General features: G+C 33.3%; 8 protein-coding genes across 8 annotated transcripts; 3 read left to right on the top strand and 5 right to left on the bottom strand.

Annotated features, from left to right (window-relative positions):
* Positions 1–74: 74 nt before the first annotated feature.
* On the top strand, positions 75–2,204 carry NAEGRDRAFT_48572 (uncharacterized protein; the record flags this gene model as incomplete). The annotated part of the gene is made up of 1 exon (XM_002677901.1): positions 75–2,204. The coding sequence occupies one exon, from the start codon at positions 75–77 to the stop codon at positions 2,202–2,204; it is 2,130 nt and encodes a 709-aa protein (XP_002677947.1).
* Positions 2,205–2,246: 42 nt separating this feature from the next.
* NAEGRDRAFT_66785 (uncharacterized protein) lies at positions 2,247–3,929 on the bottom strand (the record flags this gene model as incomplete). Its single annotated transcript, XM_002677812.1, has 1 exon — positions 2,247–3,929. The coding sequence occupies one exon, from the start codon at positions 3,927–3,929 to the stop codon at positions 2,247–2,249; it is 1,683 nt and encodes a 560-aa protein (XP_002677858.1).
* A 180-nt stretch (positions 3,930–4,109) lies between these two features.
* Positions 4,110–5,096, top strand: NAEGRDRAFT_48570 (uncharacterized protein; the record flags this gene model as incomplete). Its single annotated transcript, XM_002677900.1, has 1 exon — positions 4,110–5,096. One exon carries the CDS (start codon positions 4,110–4,112, stop codon positions 5,094–5,096), a length of 987 nt encoding a protein of 328 aa, XP_002677946.1.
* A 166-nt stretch (positions 5,097–5,262) lies between these two features.
* FM181 (uncharacterized protein) lies at positions 5,263–10,095 on the bottom strand (the record flags this gene model as incomplete). The annotated part of the gene is made up of 1 exon (XM_002677811.1): positions 5,263–10,095. One exon carries the CDS (start codon positions 10,093–10,095, stop codon positions 5,263–5,265), a length of 4,833 nt encoding a protein of 1,610 aa, XP_002677857.1.
* A 514-nt stretch (positions 10,096–10,609) lies between these two features.
* NAEGRDRAFT_33120 (uncharacterized protein) lies at positions 10,610–11,461 on the bottom strand (the record flags this gene model as incomplete). Its single annotated transcript, XM_002677810.1, has 4 exons — positions 10,610–10,741; positions 10,807–11,176; positions 11,223–11,365; positions 11,411–11,461. 4 exons carry the CDS (start codon positions 11,459–11,461, stop codon positions 10,610–10,612), a joined length of 696 nt encoding a protein of 231 aa, XP_002677856.1.
* A 632-nt stretch (positions 11,462–12,093) lies between these two features.
* Positions 12,094–13,296, top strand: NAEGRDRAFT_66781 (uncharacterized protein; the record flags this gene model as incomplete). The annotated part of the gene is made up of 3 exons (XM_002677899.1): positions 12,094–12,202; positions 12,244–13,096; positions 13,227–13,296. 3 exons carry the CDS (start codon positions 12,094–12,096, stop codon positions 13,294–13,296), a joined length of 1,032 nt encoding a protein of 343 aa, XP_002677945.1.
* Positions 13,297–13,609: 313 nt separating this feature from the next.
* Positions 13,610–14,873, bottom strand: NAEGRDRAFT_66780 (uncharacterized protein; the record flags this gene model as incomplete). Its single annotated transcript, XM_002677809.1, has 2 exons — positions 13,610–14,581; positions 14,628–14,873. 2 exons carry the CDS (start codon positions 14,871–14,873, stop codon positions 13,610–13,612), a joined length of 1,218 nt encoding a protein of 405 aa, XP_002677855.1.
* A 184-nt stretch (positions 14,874–15,057) lies between these two features.
* Positions 15,058–16,646, bottom strand: NAEGRDRAFT_55748 (beta tubulin). The gene has a single exon (XM_002677808.1). It carries the CDS (start codon positions 16,554–16,556, stop codon positions 15,198–15,200), a length of 1,359 nt encoding a protein of 452 aa, XP_002677854.1. The 5' UTR covers positions 16,557–16,646; the 3' UTR covers positions 15,058–15,197.
* Positions 16,647–18,120: the final 1,474 nt, after the last annotated feature.

Below are 18,120 nucleotides of genomic sequence, written 5' to 3'. Positions count from 1 at the left end.
ATTAGATTAAATATTGAATATTAAATATTATTAGACAGTAGTTGATATTTGATTTTATTAAACATTTAAAAAAAATGTTGAACAATACTCAGCAACAACATTTTTCCATAAAACAATCACTCAAAAAATTGGAAATTTTAAATTCCTCTCTTATCGGAATATTAAAAGATCACAATGATCATCATATTGTAAATAATAATAACAACAATAACACTCAACATGACCAATCATCATTGTCATCATCACTTTATAAGGAAATCTCCCAACATTTGGAAAATATTCGTCTGATCATTGAAAAGAAGGCTTTGAAAAATTCAAATTCCAACTCTGATGAAAATAACAAGAGCAAAACATCAACATATTCATCCTATAATAATTCTGCATTGAAAAAGAGTAAATGTATTCAGCAACTTTGTGAAATTTGTATTTCTCTATTTACCTGTATAAAGAATAGGAAAAAAATTAGAATTGAATTAATTGAACAGGCTTTGCAGGTTGATGAAAACAAGGATCCCCGATATTTGATATTAATTGTGGAAGATTTGGATGCAATAATGAGTCATGTATTGAGACAATTCCTCTCTCGGAGGGAGAGAAAGTCTGGCAAGACAGATATTGGAAAGAAGGCACAAATCTATAAGAAACTGGAGCAAGATGCGAATGGAATTTTATTGGAATTGTTTGTCTTTTCATTGAGCATTGGATGTTTGGATTCGAAAGAGTTGCTTCTCATTGAGCATGTTTCACAAAATATGGAAATGAAATTACAACAACGATATTGGAATACTAGTTCAGTGAATGAGGATATTTCGAGCTTGGGCGGAGTATTTTTATGTACATTAATTAATAAGAATGTTGGTCCTCATCACTTGTTGTGGAATGAGTTTATGGAGAGTGTACAGATGGCTCTGCAGGTGATGGGAAACTCTCTGCCAGGAAGAGAGCGATTGCTAAAGAGTTTTTATTTTATTCAATTGAATGTTTCTCATAATACTGATCAAGTGGTGGATATTTACAAATGGGTAACTGTTTCAGCTGCATTGAGTTGTCATGATTCAAAGTACCTTCCAAAGGAAATCACCAATTATTTATTGGACCCGGATTCTCTTTATGGAGATGATTCAAATTGTAAATATATAACCACAAGATTCCTTTTGAAAGAACTAAGAGCACTGCATACTCTTCCAAAAGATAATAGCCAATTACTATCCTACCATATACAGAATTTTGAAGTGGCCAACGACTTGTTGAAATTTATGGATGAAATTGTTCAGGGAAAGTCAAAATATGAAGAAAAATTGAGGAAAACATGCTCAGAAGAAATGGTTTTCATGAGCTGTTTACTGCTGCGATTTTTCCTTCTGAGAAGGAGAAATCGATTTTCAAATCCATTTTATTTTCTTGCTCAAAAGTTTGACCTGATAGAGACCATATTTGAAATAGTATTGGAATACCTTGTAGAAAAAAAGAATAGTTTCAAGTCTACGTATGCCTATTCACTTCTTCGAGATTTACTCTATTTAATCAGTTCAAGTGATGGAGAAGTTAAATTTGATCCAACTGCTGAGAAGATGATTGCCATAGCAGAGGAATTAATTCAAAGAGGAGTCACATCTCTAGATACAGAGCTGGAACATTTGAAAGAGTGGGCAGATCGTTTCTTTGATTTGCTCTTCAGCCAATCCATGTCTTCAATGTATCCTTATCTTTTAAGGAAATGTTTATCCTCCATGTTGTGCAGATTGAGTAATTCTGGGGATCATACTTACAACAAATCTTCGCTAATAGAGATTGTTGGACATTTTCATAATGTATTCTTTTCAACGAATAGTTTTTTGAAAAGGAAAAGAGATCATGGTATGAATAGGTGTTTAATGACTCTTGTTCGTTTTTCTGCTTTTATATTTTTGAAAATCCAACCAAAATATAATGACGATTTGACCAAGTTTTATGTTGACGGGTCTAATCTATACAGGGAGAAGGCTAACGGATTTGCATGTCGATTTTCTTTTTTGGATAGTTTTTATTTTGACACCAAGAGCCAAACATTTAAGGTGTTTGCTATTGAAGAGAGTGTATTGGAAAAACAATCCAGTTTAGTATTGTCATATCAACGAAATGCATCACTCACAGATTTGATATTTATTTTTGAGGAGGAAGAAATTCAAGATAATGTTTATTTGGAAATAATTGAGGATGAATGATTTTTGATGCAGATCATGATAAAGAGAAGGACTAGATAATTTCTATTGACAAATTTTCCATGAAATTCCCCACTCACAAAGATGTCTATATCCGTATGATGTTAGCAAATCTTTTCTACCAATACAGAGTTCATTTAATGAAATGACAGAAGAATTCTTTAAAATTACAATGTCGTTATCAGAGATGTAGTACTTGAGATTTTTGAGATTTTTGAAGGTTTCATTTTTGCTTAATTGAGAAATGAATTCCATACGTTTAACCTCTTCAATTTCATTAGTTTCTAGTCCAACATCCATATGATTCCCAATATAGAGTTTTCTCAAATTTGAAAAGTGTTTGCATTCAGCCAAGAGCATCAGTTGCTTTATGAAGCTAGGTAAAGAAATAACAAGCTCGGTGAGATTTGTAAATTTGGCAGAGGAGCAAAATACATCGAAACCATCAAGAGAAGGTTTTCTTTTCTCAATGACCAATTTTTCAAGCGAAAATGGAGATTCTTGTTTTGAGAGATGGAATAATAGGCCTGAAAGTGTTTCAGTATCTTGCTGAGCTCTTAGAATGAGCTGTTTTAGACTGATCAAGTTCTGATTCTGGAACATTAGTTGGTAGGTTTCGTCTTTAGGATTAGAAAATTCAACATTGCAGAGATTTGTAAGACTTTCATTACTAGAAAGATAAACAGCTCCTCTTCTGGTAACCCCTGATAATTTAAGAGTTGCAAGCTTTGGCATTTTGAAGTTACAAACAATATCACAAAACATTAACTTTGATATTAAATTAAGTGACACCAAGTTTGGACATTCAAGGTTAATCATAGGTATTTCAACCATGTCAGTGCCAGAACAGGTACTTATTTGGCACTTTCTCAATGTTTTACATTTGAAAATATCAAATAATTTGGTTTCGGGAAGAATTTCAATGTTTGTAAGACATAGTTCTTCTAATTCTGGTAATGAAGCAATAGGAGACAAACTACCACCAATACCCTCATCAGCGTCAATTTTCAATACTCTCAAAGAATGAGTTGTGTTATTAACAAACTTTGAAATATTACTGATTACATCAAGGAAATGAACACTAAGTTCTTGTAGATTATAGAGATTGAAAGAATCTAGCTCAACACTATGACAAGACTCCTCAATTACAATTTTCTCTATTCTTGACTTTTTTGAAAACAGAGAAGCATAAAATTTGCCCTTTGGTTTGCATCTTAATTCTTTGATTTCGTCTACTTTTGTTAGCATCTCTCCAAAGTTTAGCATCCCTTCTGGCACAATATCAACAATATTTAAGTGTTTGAAGAATATTGATTCGGAAAATGAAGTAACATCATCTCCATCGCAATAATAGTAGGATTTCAATTGTTCAACAGCCCTTAAGAATTGCTTTGAAACCAACAATAGCTTAAAACCTTGTAAGCCTGGTAGAAATCCAAGAATCCTTGTAGTCATATCATCACATGCAATTTCCTTCACTCTTGGAGCTTCCTTCTTTACCTTTTTAGATTCAACTGGCTCTTTCTTAAGAGCTGTTTCAGCCTTTCTCTTCTTGTCTTGTGTTACCAACTCAGAGTGCAACCATTCAATTTCCTTGGTTCTCTTTAGAGTTTCGTTTTGCATCTCTTCAACAAGCTTTGTTTTCTCTCTAATCTTTTCCATTACGAGTGCCAAAATTTGATCAGAATTCAAGTTTAACTCTTTCAAATTAGAAAGCCATTCTTCCATTGGACCAGTATTACCATATAGGAACAATTTGCCTGCTCCATATTTATTGAACTGGAGGTGATCATCACCACACTCAGAGAGGTTCAATATTGAACACTTTCCCTCCTCTTTGAAAAAAACCTTAAAAAAAAGCCTTACCTCTCTCTCTCTCGATCGAACCAAACGGATTAGAATAAGAGGATGAACCCTACAACGTCTAATGTTATCCTATTGAAAAATACAATCCAATCCAAATATAATAAGGACTCTGGATTGCTATTGTTCCAAATTGTGCATCACATGTTATTCATCTCGAAGGAATTGAATGATTTTGACTTGCAGAATGAAAAGACAATATTGCACTCTGTCCATCAGATTTTGAATAGTAACAAATTGGTTGCTTTTAGGATTATCCTTCATTTCTGGAAGAAGTTCAAGAAGGAAATTACAAATGATCAAGTTACTGATGAAGAGATGAGAATTGCCTTTGATTGTTATTTTGAAAAGAAGCCAATCTTTGGAGAGTGTTTAATTGCCAAGCAAGGAAAGAGTTGGAAGAAGTTGTTGAAAGATCTCTTTGCTCTCATAAAACCAATAACCAATGCTAAGAAGAAGGAACAAGATTGTGGCGACTTGCTGAAATTGAGAGATGTGATGAATTCTTCAAATCAACAAGAACAACTTTCGAATGTTGTTTCTGCTCATGGAGTAATTATGAATGATCAAGATAAAGTAGAGTACTGTTCCGAAGTTGAAAAGAAGCTTTTGATTGTATCGATTGAAGAAGAGAAGGCAGAAGAAAAGGTGTATCAAGAAACTGGTGATTCCCATTCTCCACTAATGCAAGATGCTGATACAGCACAAAGGTGTTCACAATTGGAAGCAAAGATGGAAGCTATTGAGAAGCATAGTATTGATATGAATTTCTTGAAAGACAGTCATCTTTTATCTGAAATGCTTCATCAACAACAGATTGCTGAATTGAATGGAAAGATTGCACACCTCCAAACATTCATTGAAGAGACTTTGACAAGACAACAACGAAATTTTGACTTGATGAGGTTGATATGTGAAGAACCATTGAAACTTCATGAAGAGACACCAAGCTCTTTCAAATTGCCAGAACAAATATGTTACTGTAGATGCCACTGTGAACATTGTCAAGGTTGTTTCAAAAAGCAACATTAAGACAACACTTTTAATAAACTATTGTACAGGAGTTGAGCTTATTCTGCTTGATTTCTTTAGTCTGGTTTTCAAATTCCATGTGATAGACAGAAATAACTATTTTAGAAGAATTGAATCTATCAATTCATGGCTTTAAGAAGAAGAATCAATGTTAAAGAAAATCAAGTTACTGTTTTAATTCCTCTTGTTGCTGGCTCTCTTTATCACTGGAACAAAATGGTCCTTGTGAAACTTCCAATTGATCATTATCTTCCACGTGTAACATCTCAGGATCCATGGATATTGGATTCTCATGGTGTTTATCTTTTAGTAGATAGGTTTGACATTGTCCTTTTCCTTTCACCTCAATTAATCTTTCTTCAAATTCGAATAGGTCATAAACTCTTCCATAGCTAGATCTGGAAATTTGAATTCTCCCTGGAAGTGATGTTGATTCCATACGAGAGGCAGTGTTGATGGTATCTCCCCACAGATCGTAGGCAAACTTTTTAAACCCAATAACTCCGCCAACAGCATCACCTGTGTGAATACCAATTCTCAAATTAATTAATGTTTGACTTGATGTGTTGATACTCTTTAAAAAGGACATGATTTCAATGGCAAATTTTAACATTCTTTCTGGATGATCGGATGATTTACAGGAGTGTAATCCACTTACACAAAAATAAGCATCTCCAATAGTTTTAATCTTGTCGATAAAGTGAATTTCAGTCAACTTGTCAAATCCATGAACAATAGAGTTCAGGATTTGAACGAGTTCACTAGGTTGCAATTTCGAACTCCATGCAGTAAACCCAACCATATCACTAAAGAAAACAGTAATATCATTCACTTTCTCATATAAATTCTCTTCGCCGTTCTTCAATTTTGATGCCATTGACACGGGCAAAATATTCAATAATAAATCTTCACTCTTCTTCTTTTCCTCAGCAATTAGCAAGCTATGTTTCTTTTCTGGTGAAATATCACGAACAAAGACAATAAAAATTTGTTTCTTGCCATGCACTGAAACGGAAACTGAAACTTTTGAAGAGAAATTAGTCTTGTTTCGTCTCTGAGCCATTGCCTCGAATGAATCCTGTAATTCACCAGTTGAAATCAATTTCATGAGTCTCTCAGAATATTCAGAGGTAAATAGGGTTTGAATTGGTAACCCTAAAACTTGTGATCTGGAATAGCCGAACATTTCCTCAGCAGAATTATTGAAAATTGTAATATTTCCATCCTTATCACAAATAATTGCAGAATCAACACCTCCATTCAATACTGTCTTTACCATTTCAATCTTGTCATCCTTTTCTTGCTCAGTTTCAAAGGATGGCACTATTTTAGAGGAAATCTTTGAAGGAACAACATTTGACATGACATACTCTCTCAATATCAAATTACTTTCAATTAGATCTATATTGATATAATTCAACATCATTCTCAAACAAGCTCTTTCCTTCCAATACCTATTCAAGGATGAATAACAAATGGCAGCATATAAAATTGTAGAAACGAAACACAAACCAATCATACTAGCTGTTAACCCAATATTTGAAACCTTTTCATGAGTTACAAGAGCAGAGATTAAAGTTTGTAAATTGTAAGTAACTGTCTGTGTGACATAGAATACTTTTGCAAAATATGCATTTTGAATAAACGTCTTACTCTTTTTTTGGTAATAGAATACTTCATTATAATCTAGAGCTTTTGTAATGTAATCAGTCAATGCAACAGTTAAACTATGACAAGGATCAGCCATTGAAACAGTATCATTACAAAGATCGGATAATAGATAATCGACATCTTCATATTTTCCAAACACGGCAGAGGTGTAAGAAGTTGATTCATCACCCACCACAACATAATTCCAATATGTTCTCAAATCAAGCAAGTCTTGCTTATTTTCCTGGTTAACAGATAAAGGATCCATTGTTAGATACTTTATCCTTTCAATAAACCAGATTAATCTAAAGTTGGTTCTTGAAGTTCTAAGCGAAACTGCATTAATAGAACCAACAACATTCATGGTTCGAGCACTTTGTTTGGTATTGCTGTTGAGCTCGACTACAACTAGTAGGGAACATAAACAAATGACGATTACAAAGAGGAAACTTCCAAACATTAGGATATTGCTCATTTTCAAAAGGTTATTTGAAGAGCTAATAGAATCGTCTATTTTCTTTTCAAAACTGTGATAAACTTTTCCTATTTCATCTTTTGTTATTCTTCTGAATATTTCTTTAAGCTCAACAACAAGTCTTCTAGAGTGTGTGAATATTACTGCAAAGAAAATTAGTGAAATACTCAAATAAGTAACAAGAACAGAAACTGTAACTATCCACAATTGTTCGAAATTCGTTTCAATTGAAGCTACACTTTCTTCTACAAATTTAGAACACAAACTATTGAAAGCTTGAGTCATTGGAATTCTATTGTAGAATATAAATAACAAAGCATAATTCTCATCGGTATTCGAAACCAGTTGGTCCATATCATTAAATTCTTGTAGCAAGGTCTTTCCATGGGTGTACACGGAAGATAAGTAGAATTGAATAGAGGTATTAGTGATTGTATATCCTGGTATTTCATTTCCAATTAATGAATCATTAGTAATTGGAAGTTTAAGTTCATATTGATTTTTCAAATATTCTCTTGCAACTTCTGGCATTAACATGTTATTGTCTCCTGCTGTTACTACTGTTTTTACAGTATCCAACAAGTTATTGGTATAATCAATGGTAGAATTAAGTAATTTCTCAGTATTATTTCCTCTCAAACTATATTCTGCTTGAAGCGCTAGAACCTGAGTTAATAATTTGTATGGAACTGAGGTCATTAAGCAAACCTGCTCTTGCATTGTCATTCTCTCATTGATACTCTGAGTAAATACAAGTGAAACTGGTGCTACGATACAAATAGTTAGTACAGAGAGGGTACAGAAAAGGAAAAATAATGTGGAATAAGCAACAGTTGACATGGGAGAGTTGATTGCCATTCTCAAAACATGATCTTTTCTATCTTCATCGTTTTCGTCTGCACCAGCAACACTGACAGAATCCCAACCATCCATATTAGCTCTTTGTGAATCTATACTAAATCTAGATGTGTTTCCTTTATGGAACGAAGATTCTGGTGCCTTAAACTGTTGCTTATTCTTATCTTCATCATTGTCTTGGGCTTCTTCAAATAATTGTTTTGCTAAATTGATTTCCCACTTGTATTTTTCCAAATAGGAGGCATATGATCTGAGTAGTGTCTTGTTGGATCTATTAGAAACTAGTAAATTATCATAAATTGTATCACATTCATTATAAATCGAACAAATGGTACTATTAATATGTTCTAATTTACCAATAGATGGTTTGTCATTCAATAATTCTTTAAAGAATGACTTGTGACATCTAGACAATGATTTCACTTTCTTTTCAACCATTACAAGTTTTCTCAAAACTTCAAGATTATTTCCATGAAAGGCATGAAACTCAACTTCTTCATTTCTTAACATGATATTGAACATCTGAGATAGCGAAGGTGAAATTCGTTGAGCTTTTTGTAATAGAGCCAATCCAATACTAAATGATTGGGAATAATCATAATCTAGAATTCCACCAAAAGAAACAAATAAGGAACTGATAATTAATAGTTCAACATTTTCAATTGGTTTGACAAGTGTGTTGACAGCATGTTTGGCCAAGTCAAAATCACTTCCTTCCCTCGATTTCATTGCTGGAGAACTATTGTTTGCAAATCTTATGAATAGTGAAAGGTTCTCTTGTTTCTTTTTTGATTTCTCAAGAAGAAGCAATGTTGCTGAGCTGTCTTCCTTATTGGATAGTATGTTTCTGATTGATTTCATTTTAAATGCTAACCAAATGTAAGAAATAATGAATCCAGATACAAAAGAAATGACAGCAGTTGCAAAAGTAACACCTGTCACGATACCACCAATCTCTTGTTGATTTAATTGATTAGAAGAAAGAAATGGCAAAATTAATGGTGGTATTGGAGTAAAAACTTTCAAACTAATCAATGCTAAATAGAAGCAATTCTCCCATTTTCTAAAGAATGGCAAGGATTTCACGGTTACTACTAGTAGTAATAAATTCATTACAACTTTCATAATAGAAGCAATATAAGTATAGGGTTCTGCACAAATAATAGTTGAAATTAAACTTAGTTGATTAACAAAATCAAAGAACATAAATGGTGAAATAGAGTACAATGAAAACCAAATTCTTCGACCCAACTGAGGGCTTGTTTCGCCAGTTAATAGTGTTGCAATGGCCGTCAAACCTATATTCAACAATATTCCAACACATCCTATTACTGCACAAACTATTTGTATCACTGAGCTGAAAGATTGACTTGGAAAGTAATATAAAGTACCATTCTTGGTGTTTGGAGATAACAAAATTGCATGAATGGACAAGATGAATAAAGTGAAAGTTCTTTGGAATATCAAAGAATTCAATAGAAATGTCTTGATCTTTTCAAACAATTTTCCTCCCTTTCTTGCAGCCCACTTGCAATAATAAATTCCAAAACAAGTACATACTTGTATAACTACAAATAGTATTGATAGTGCAATAATTAAAAAGTATGGATAGAATTCAGATGCCAAATTAATTGGAAAATACAAAGCTCTCCATATCCAACCAGGTATAACTCCCCACAATGTAGAATCGCCATCTCTAATCATTGGTGTTGAAATTGATGAGAGTATTACAGAGTTGTATATCAAGTAAATGTGATAGAATACCATTCCAAGCAACATGTAAGTATTCTCGTTACCAACTAGTGTATCTTTAGGTCTGAGAGTTGTTATCAATGAGAATATACTTATTCCAGCATTGTTTACAACACTTTTCCCACCCAATGAAGAAGCATATGTGCTTGAAGTGGCAGAAGTTCCTGCACCAAATTGAGAGGAACTTTCAGCGTCGTTAAGCACTACACTTCCTGTAGCAGCTCTTGTTGTGTTTTGTGTTTGAGGATACACTCGTGAAGTCATTTTGTTTTTTTAATGATTAATGAACTAATTGACTCTTGAAAAATCTGCTAATATTGGAGGATTGTTGCCATGACACAGCATCTAGATAACAGATATGAGTATCTGATATCTTAACATGGAGCTGACGAATAGCGTATGGCACTATTATATTTTAATGCCTCTTGGTGTTTGTAATGTATTGCGAAATTAAAAATTTACATTACAACCTCTTTATCCATCAAATCTTGCATCTCGTCAATTTTTTTGATAATGCCTTCTGATTTGTTCATTTACCTATTTTGTAGAATTATAAAATTACCTTCTGGTGTCCAATTAAACATGTTAATCCTTGAACCTCTTTGCGAAATAAGAAGCGGAAACGACGAGCAAGAATCCACTTTTTCCATTTTTTTAAATTTTTAATTTAATTTTTGTTGAATATTAACAATTTAAAGTTTTGGAATACCAGCATATACAGACAATTCAATACCACATTCGTCCACTATAACATAGAAAATCAAAGGTATTTTAATTATTAATTACTACTTTTCTCTTCAAGATGTATAAACTTACCTCCTCTAACAATTTTGAAAAATCCTTGCAAACCAAATGTTGTTCCCCACGAATTGGCAATCAACCAATAATCAACTCCATTCTCAGTTCCCCACTATTTCAAATTTAAATAATTTTAGTAATCCATTAATATCTAGAGCACTGAATATTACAACTTACTCCAATAATTTTAACAGCATGAATTCCTTCAAAAGATCCAGTTTGATGTCTGTAAACTCCACTCTTGTACACTGTAAAATCAGAATAGACCATAAAATCAGCATTCACTGGTCCATGGGTCAAGATTTCTTTTTGAATTTCCAAAACACGTTTTGCTTTATCTTCCAAAAATTCACCAACATGATAAACCTTATCAGCAAAATGCTTATCACTCTTGAATGACTTGGTTTTGTTGTTATAGCAGAAATCAGGACACTTAACATGGGTATTACCATCATAGGACAAGTATGGGAAACAAGCATCAGACACTAAACCATCCTTGTGAATATAATCAAAAACTAAACCTGGAATACCTCCATTACATCCAAATCTTGAATGATCGAAATTTAACTTTACTCTAAAAACAAGAAACTTACGAATACCAAGAACAGGTCACTAAATCTTGAGGTGACAAGACGACATTGACAGAACCATTTGAAAATATACAAAATCTATCACTCATTACTTCTGAACTTGCAAAGCTATAGCAACTACCACAATTGCCCTGGTCTCTGATTGGCTATCATTCAGATTATGTTTCAATTATTTATCAAACTAAACTTACATGAACGCAATTTGGCCACTTTTGTCTACTGTCAAATTCAGCAATATTCATATAGTTTCTCTTCAAAATAGATTTTCCACTCACACTCTTAGGTGGTTCCATAGCACCTCTCTTAATCAATGTTCTCAACAAGATCAAGTGTTCCTTCATAAATTGCGATAATTCCCCTCCATTGACCTTCATCTCAAACTCCTCCAATTGTTTCATATTCTTCAAGCCTAAAAATTGAATTCGCTCTGGATTTCTCATTACATCATTAGGAGCAGCCATCCAAGTAGAAGCACCATCACGATAATCTCTATTTACCTCATTAATAATTTGCAAATATTTGGCAAATTCGGAATGAAAAACTTTCAGTTCATCATTATTCGGAAGGATGGAAATTGCAACAATATTTTCCATCATTGTGATCATCATGATTACGAAAATCAAGAATGCTGCTGCAACAAACATGAAAGATCCATTAGCAGTTCGTAAACTAGCCATTTTTTTTAAAGTGGTCCAATTAAATTGTGGATTGTCTTCTTGATAAGGAATTTTGGCGCCAGATTTTTTCGGAGTTTAATAGTTTACAAAATAGTATTACTAAATAGTGTTGAATTGTATTAAAAGTTCAATGATAGAATTCAATGATGGAATGAATTGGAAAGATTACTTTTTTGATCAAAAAAACACATAAAAAAATGCAAGTACTAAACCTGACGAATGTTTATGCATTGAATCATGTCTTTTCTCCTTCTCATTTACCTCACTTTCATACAGATGATCATGTGGAAACTGAATTTGTCGAAAGTAAGTTTCCTAATCTATTAACTATTGAAAAAATTGTAAAGAACAACATTCAATACTATTACTTCCCGAAATGATTCAATCAGTTGGATACGAATTCCTCACCAATAATCCAGAAAATGATAAGAATTATGACTCCCACAAGAGTACTCCCTTTCTATTTTATAAATTTCGTTCCAATCGAGGACTCACAGGGCACGTCATTTACAATGTTTTACAACGTAAGAGACAAGTTGACCATTCTCCACAAACTTTTCAACCAAAAAAGAAAAAGAAAGAAGACAGATTGGTAACTGTTCGTATGATAGACGTTTCTGATAGTCCAATTTTTCATCCCAACAAGTATGCCCTCTCTGGGAGTGCTCTGACTGCCTCTCTTGGAAAACACACTCAATTTTTCTCTGATCATTACGTTACCATTAAAAGAAGAGAAATTGGAAAAGTTGAAGAAATGGAGCCAAACATTCCACATTATCCTTCTGATCAAAATTTCGAAGAAAGTGAGGGAACATTTACAGAGAGGGATGAGTTGGAAGGTCTGGATGAGTGGGTTGAGGAACATTTTCTAAAGAATCGAACAGAATTTGATTATCTGAAAGTGATGCGACATCGAATGTTGAATTTCAAATCCAAGTTGAGAAGTGGAAAAGGTGGAAGTGCACATTCTTCAAATGTGGAAATTAATTCAATGAAGATTATTGAAAACTTGGGATATTCTTCAAAGATTAGAATAGATGTTCTTATTGAAATGACAAAATTAATGGAAATTGAAATTCTCAATCAAATATTAACAGATTTACAAAAGCAAAGAGAAATAGAAAGAAGTGACATGTTACAAGTTGAAAAATCTATCAGTGGTGAAAATAATTCAGATATTCTTTTAGAGGATAAACTCCTGTTTCGAATGGAGGGTTTCAAGGGATCTTCCTACCTTGTCAGAGATTCCAACAACAATATCATTGGTGAAATTAGGCCCAAAATCACCCTCAGTAACAAGCATATGCACATTAACATTGTCAATCACAAGAATGAATTACGATTCATTATTCGAAACCCCAACACCAAAACCAATCGTCTCTTCAACATCCAAGATGTGACTTCAAAACTCGTAGTTTCCATAGGCCCTACCCCAACTTACCAATCTACAAGAATCTCCCAAAAAACTGGTCAAATCATCAAGCAAGCATCTGGTTTCCAAAATGAAATTTGTGCACCACTGAAAAACATGGTGATTGATTTCCCGCCAATTTGTGAGGCCACAGATCAGGTTTTACTGTTTGGAGCCATGTTGGTGATTGAGTTGGAGTATAACATTTCTAGGAAACAGTTGAAGTGTTCACATCCTACCTTGTTTTTTTAATAAATTGGAGAATTGTTCACACACAATAGTTTATTTTATTCGAATAATAATTATTTGGTTGCTTCTGGGTTGGCTTTTGGAGTGTATGCACAACCGAAACGAGAGCAGATTTGTTCCAAATCCAGTTTGGAGGTATCCTTACTTCCAAATTGATCACTCACCATTTGATGCAAGATTCCACCACTTTCTTCCAATTTCTTCTTACTTGCTTCAGTAGTGGCAACTTTGGAAAGACCAACACTTGCTCCAAACAAGACACTTTTACCAACATTTTCATTTCTCTCTCTATAACTCTTCTCAATGGAACCAATCATCTTTTGAGCTGCCTTAATAAAGTCCTTTCCATTTTTGTCAATATCAATTCTTCCTTTTTGACTAAATATAGCAAGTAAATAATCGTAGGCATAGGAATTATCCAACTCCTTCTCTTGTCTCTTTTCTTGTTTCTTCTTGACGGCATCTTTCAAATCATTAAGGGTGCCCAATTTTTCAACTTTCCATTGGCCATGTCCTAAATCTTGAGAAAGCATTTTGGCCAACTCGGACATGGACAAGGATTCGGACACAAATGGAATGGTAATATTCTCAGATTGGTCATAGAGTAAGGTAGTGGAGAGAGCGCATAGTTGACCAACTTGAGGATACAATGAAAAGTCCAAAATTGGTTCACTTTTATCATTCGAATAGAATTCTACCTTTCTTTCTTCTAAATTGAGAATTTTCCACTTGTAGAATGGATCGAAAAGTCTCTCCATGAAAACACCATTAAGAATTGAGGTATAACTCAACTTTTCCTTATTCTTTTCCAATAGAGAAAGGATTCTCTTTCGAATATCCATCTTTTCATTTTCACCTTCTGAGAATTTACGATAATCCAAAGTAAAATCAGCTGGAATGTAACGTTGAATGGAATTGGTCTTTAAACAAGCTTCAATTACATTGGTTTCGAATTCTTCTTCATTAGTATTCTTCTCAAAATCTGTGGCATTGATTAAAATGTCATAACCAGAGAATTTTTGAGTCTATTCGAAACTATAAGTATATTCTAAAGTGGCTTAACAAACTTACCATTGTTTTCAAATCCATCTTATCAACTCTATCAATCATAATCTTATCAATCTTTGATCCATAACTTTCATTCTTCAATGAATCAACTCGATCTTCCTTACAATAAGTTTCAATTCTCAAATTGGAGAAATCACTTTCGGATCCAACCGAATGTTCTCTTACGGTGGTGAGTGATTGGATAATGTGTCTTCCCAAACGACCAGAGCCATTGAGAATGCAAATTTTCTTAACTGACGATGAGGACATTAGTTTCGAATTTTGTTTTTTTAAATTTTTGAAAGTGTTTGTGGATTGTGATTTGGCAAAGAAAGAAGAATACCAATTTTGGATGTGTATTTTCTAGTATTTATCCATTTTCGTCTCCAGATAATTAAAAAATCTGTTAAGCCAAATAGTTTAGTTTCACATCTAATAAACTCGACAAATAAACTTTAAAAACCTAGCAGATTCTCTTTTTATTACATGAATTAGCATATTTACAAATTCTATCGAGACAATCCATAGAATATTCCATAAAATACACTACTAGACACACAATTTCTTATTCTTGAAAATTAAAACTTTTTAAAATTATTCTTGTTGTTGCAATTCATCATCAGCATTACCTCCAAAACCACCATCAACATCATCTTCAATGGTAGCATCTTGATATTGTTGATATTCATTAATCAAATCATTCATATTAGCTTCAGCTTCAGTGAATTCCATTTGGTCCATTCCTTCATTAATATAAGAATGCAAGAAGGCCTTCTTCTTATACATTTGATGGAATTGAGTTCCAATTCTCTTGAAAACATCTTGAATGGCAGTTGTGTTACCAATGAAAGTTCCAGAAACTGGCAAATTCTTTGGAGCTACATCACAAACAGATGATTTGATATTGTTTGGAATCCATGAAACAAAATTATCTTTGGATTTGGTTTGGAGACTCAACATTTGTTGATCGATATCACTGGTTGACAAGTTGGCTCCTCTGAAAATGGCACTAGCAGCCAAGTATTTACCTGAAGTTGGATCACAGGCAGCAAACATATTCTTTCTGGAGAACATTTGAGAAGTCAATTCAGCAATTGACAAGTTATGGTATTGCTTGTTATATTCAGCAACAATTGGAGCATTTGAAACCATAAAGAAGTGCAATCTTGGGAATGGAACCAAATTAACACTCAATTTTCTCAAATCAGAGTTCAATTGACCTGGGAATCTCAAACTACAAGTAACACCAGACATGACAGAAGCAATCAATTGATTCAAATCTTCAAAGTTTGGAGTTGCCAATTTCAAACTCTTTGTGCAAATATCAAAAAGAGCTTCATTATCAATAGTGAAAACTTGATCAGCATTTTCAATCAATTGATGAATACTCAAAGTAGCATTGTATGGTTCAACAACGGTATCAGAAACTTTAGCACTTGGAAAAACTGAGAAGGTAGCCAACATTCTATCTGGGAATTCTTCCTTAATTTTGGAGACTAACAAGGTACCTAATCCAGAACCAGTACCACCACCCAATGAGTGGGTTAATTGGAATCCTTGCAAACTATCACATGATTCACTTTCCTTTCTAATAGTATCAATAATTTCATCAATTAATTCAGTACCATCAGTGTAGAAACCTTTAGCCCAATTGTTACCAGCACCTGAGGCAGCATTGATAAAGTTATCTGGACGGAATAATTGACCTTGGGATGAGGATTTAACAGAATCCAAAACACCTGATTCCAAATCAACTAAAACAGCACGTGGGACATATCTGTCGGATGATTCGGAGAAGTAAACACCGAGATTTTCCTTTTCGAGTGGAGAAGCAGTGTTGGTTGAATGACCATCCATTGATAATCCATGTTCTTGGGAGATGGTTCTCCAGAATTGTTGGCCAATTTGGTTACCACATTGACCTACGGAGATGGAAATGATTTCTCTTGTCATTTGTATAAAGTTAGATTATTGTTGTTTAGTGTTGGGAGTTTTTGTACTTAGACACACAAGGTAATGTTGTGAGTTAGAGTTGTATGTTGTTGATTTTTTTTTCAAAGAGAAATTAATATTGATGAATTATTTATTGTGATTTCTGACAGGCGTTGTGAAAAAATTGGCGCGAGATTTGAAAGGCGGGAAGAAAATGAACGTTAAAAATAATTTTGGCGGAATGAAAAGATACCGCTGAAGGCAACTACTGTTTTTTTAAATGATTTGAATAAATTGTTGTTTTTTGAAAGTATTTTTCCTCTAGAATAATGTATTACATCATTATACAGTATTCCCATCCATTGGACATCATAAATAATATGAATAATAATAATAGTAAACTATCACCCTTATTCATAGAAATTTATTTTGCTTAAAAAATATTTTCTGATCATCACCAAGAGAGCACAATGATCACACACGTGTGTATATTGTCCAATAGAGGGGATAAGATTATATCTCGTAATTGTGAGTTATTCAAGTAATTTTTATACAGAAATATACTGTTAATTCAAATAGTAAGGCACGATATTATAGATAATGTTCAGGATATATTCTTCAGGAGGATTAAGGCTGCAAAGGAGAAGGGAGAGAATGCACCCTCTTGCTTTGTGATATTTGGTATAACATTCTTTCATATTAAGAGAAATGATTTGTATTTCATGTGTACGAGTAGACAGAATATTTCACCCTCTGTTCCGATTGAATATCTCGATCGATTGTATTTAGTAATTAATGATTATATAGGAGTGTTGAGTGAGAAGAAGGTTTGGATTAATCAGGATTTAATTTATGAGGTGAGTTGATATATTAAGAATATTAATATTAAGAGTATTAATAATATTATTGAATTATTGCCTCGATCTCGATGATTAGATAATTGATGAAACTCTGGAAGGAGGTCATGTACAAGATACTTTAAATTTATCGGAATTGATAGTAACCCTTCCAAAACAAATAGAAGAACCTCCAGATACTTTATTATTTGATTATTTCCAACCTAGTGTTGCATCTGCAGAGGCCTGTAAGTTGATATCATTTGTGATTATTGCAATATTAACTAATGGTACCAGCTGAAAGACCAGTAACAATTAAAACAAATGAAATATTTGTTGATGTCATTGAAAAGGTAATTTGTGAAATGGGAAATAATGGAGAAATGTTTAAAATTGAAGTGTTGGGATATATCAAGGTGAAGTCATATATTGATACAAAACCAATTGTAAAAGTTGAACTCAATAAGAAGTATCAGAATTTGACCTATATGAATTTACATGCCAATGCAGTCAATTCAACACTATTTCAGGATGGAAAATTCTCATTTATAGCTCATGAAGGACAATTCGTATTGGCGAACTATAGAGTGGCTTATAATGAAAATATGAAAATACCATTCAGAATCTATTGGGACATTAGAAAGGTAAATGAATTTGTTATGGAGGTTGTGGTGAGACTCAAATCTGATTACAAAGCGGCAATGAAGGCAAAGAATGTTCATCTTCTCGTTCCACTGCCTCGAAATGAA

This window comes from Naegleria gruberi, assembly GCF_000004985.1.
Source record: "Naegleria gruberi genomic scaffold NAEGRscaffold_20, whole genome shotgun sequence".
Lineage (NCBI taxonomy): Eukaryota > Heterolobosea > Eutetramitea > Acrasida > Naegleriidae > Naegleria > Naegleria gruberi.
Note: the sequence above shows the minus strand (reverse complement) of the source record. Positions and strands in the feature narration are given on the sequence as shown.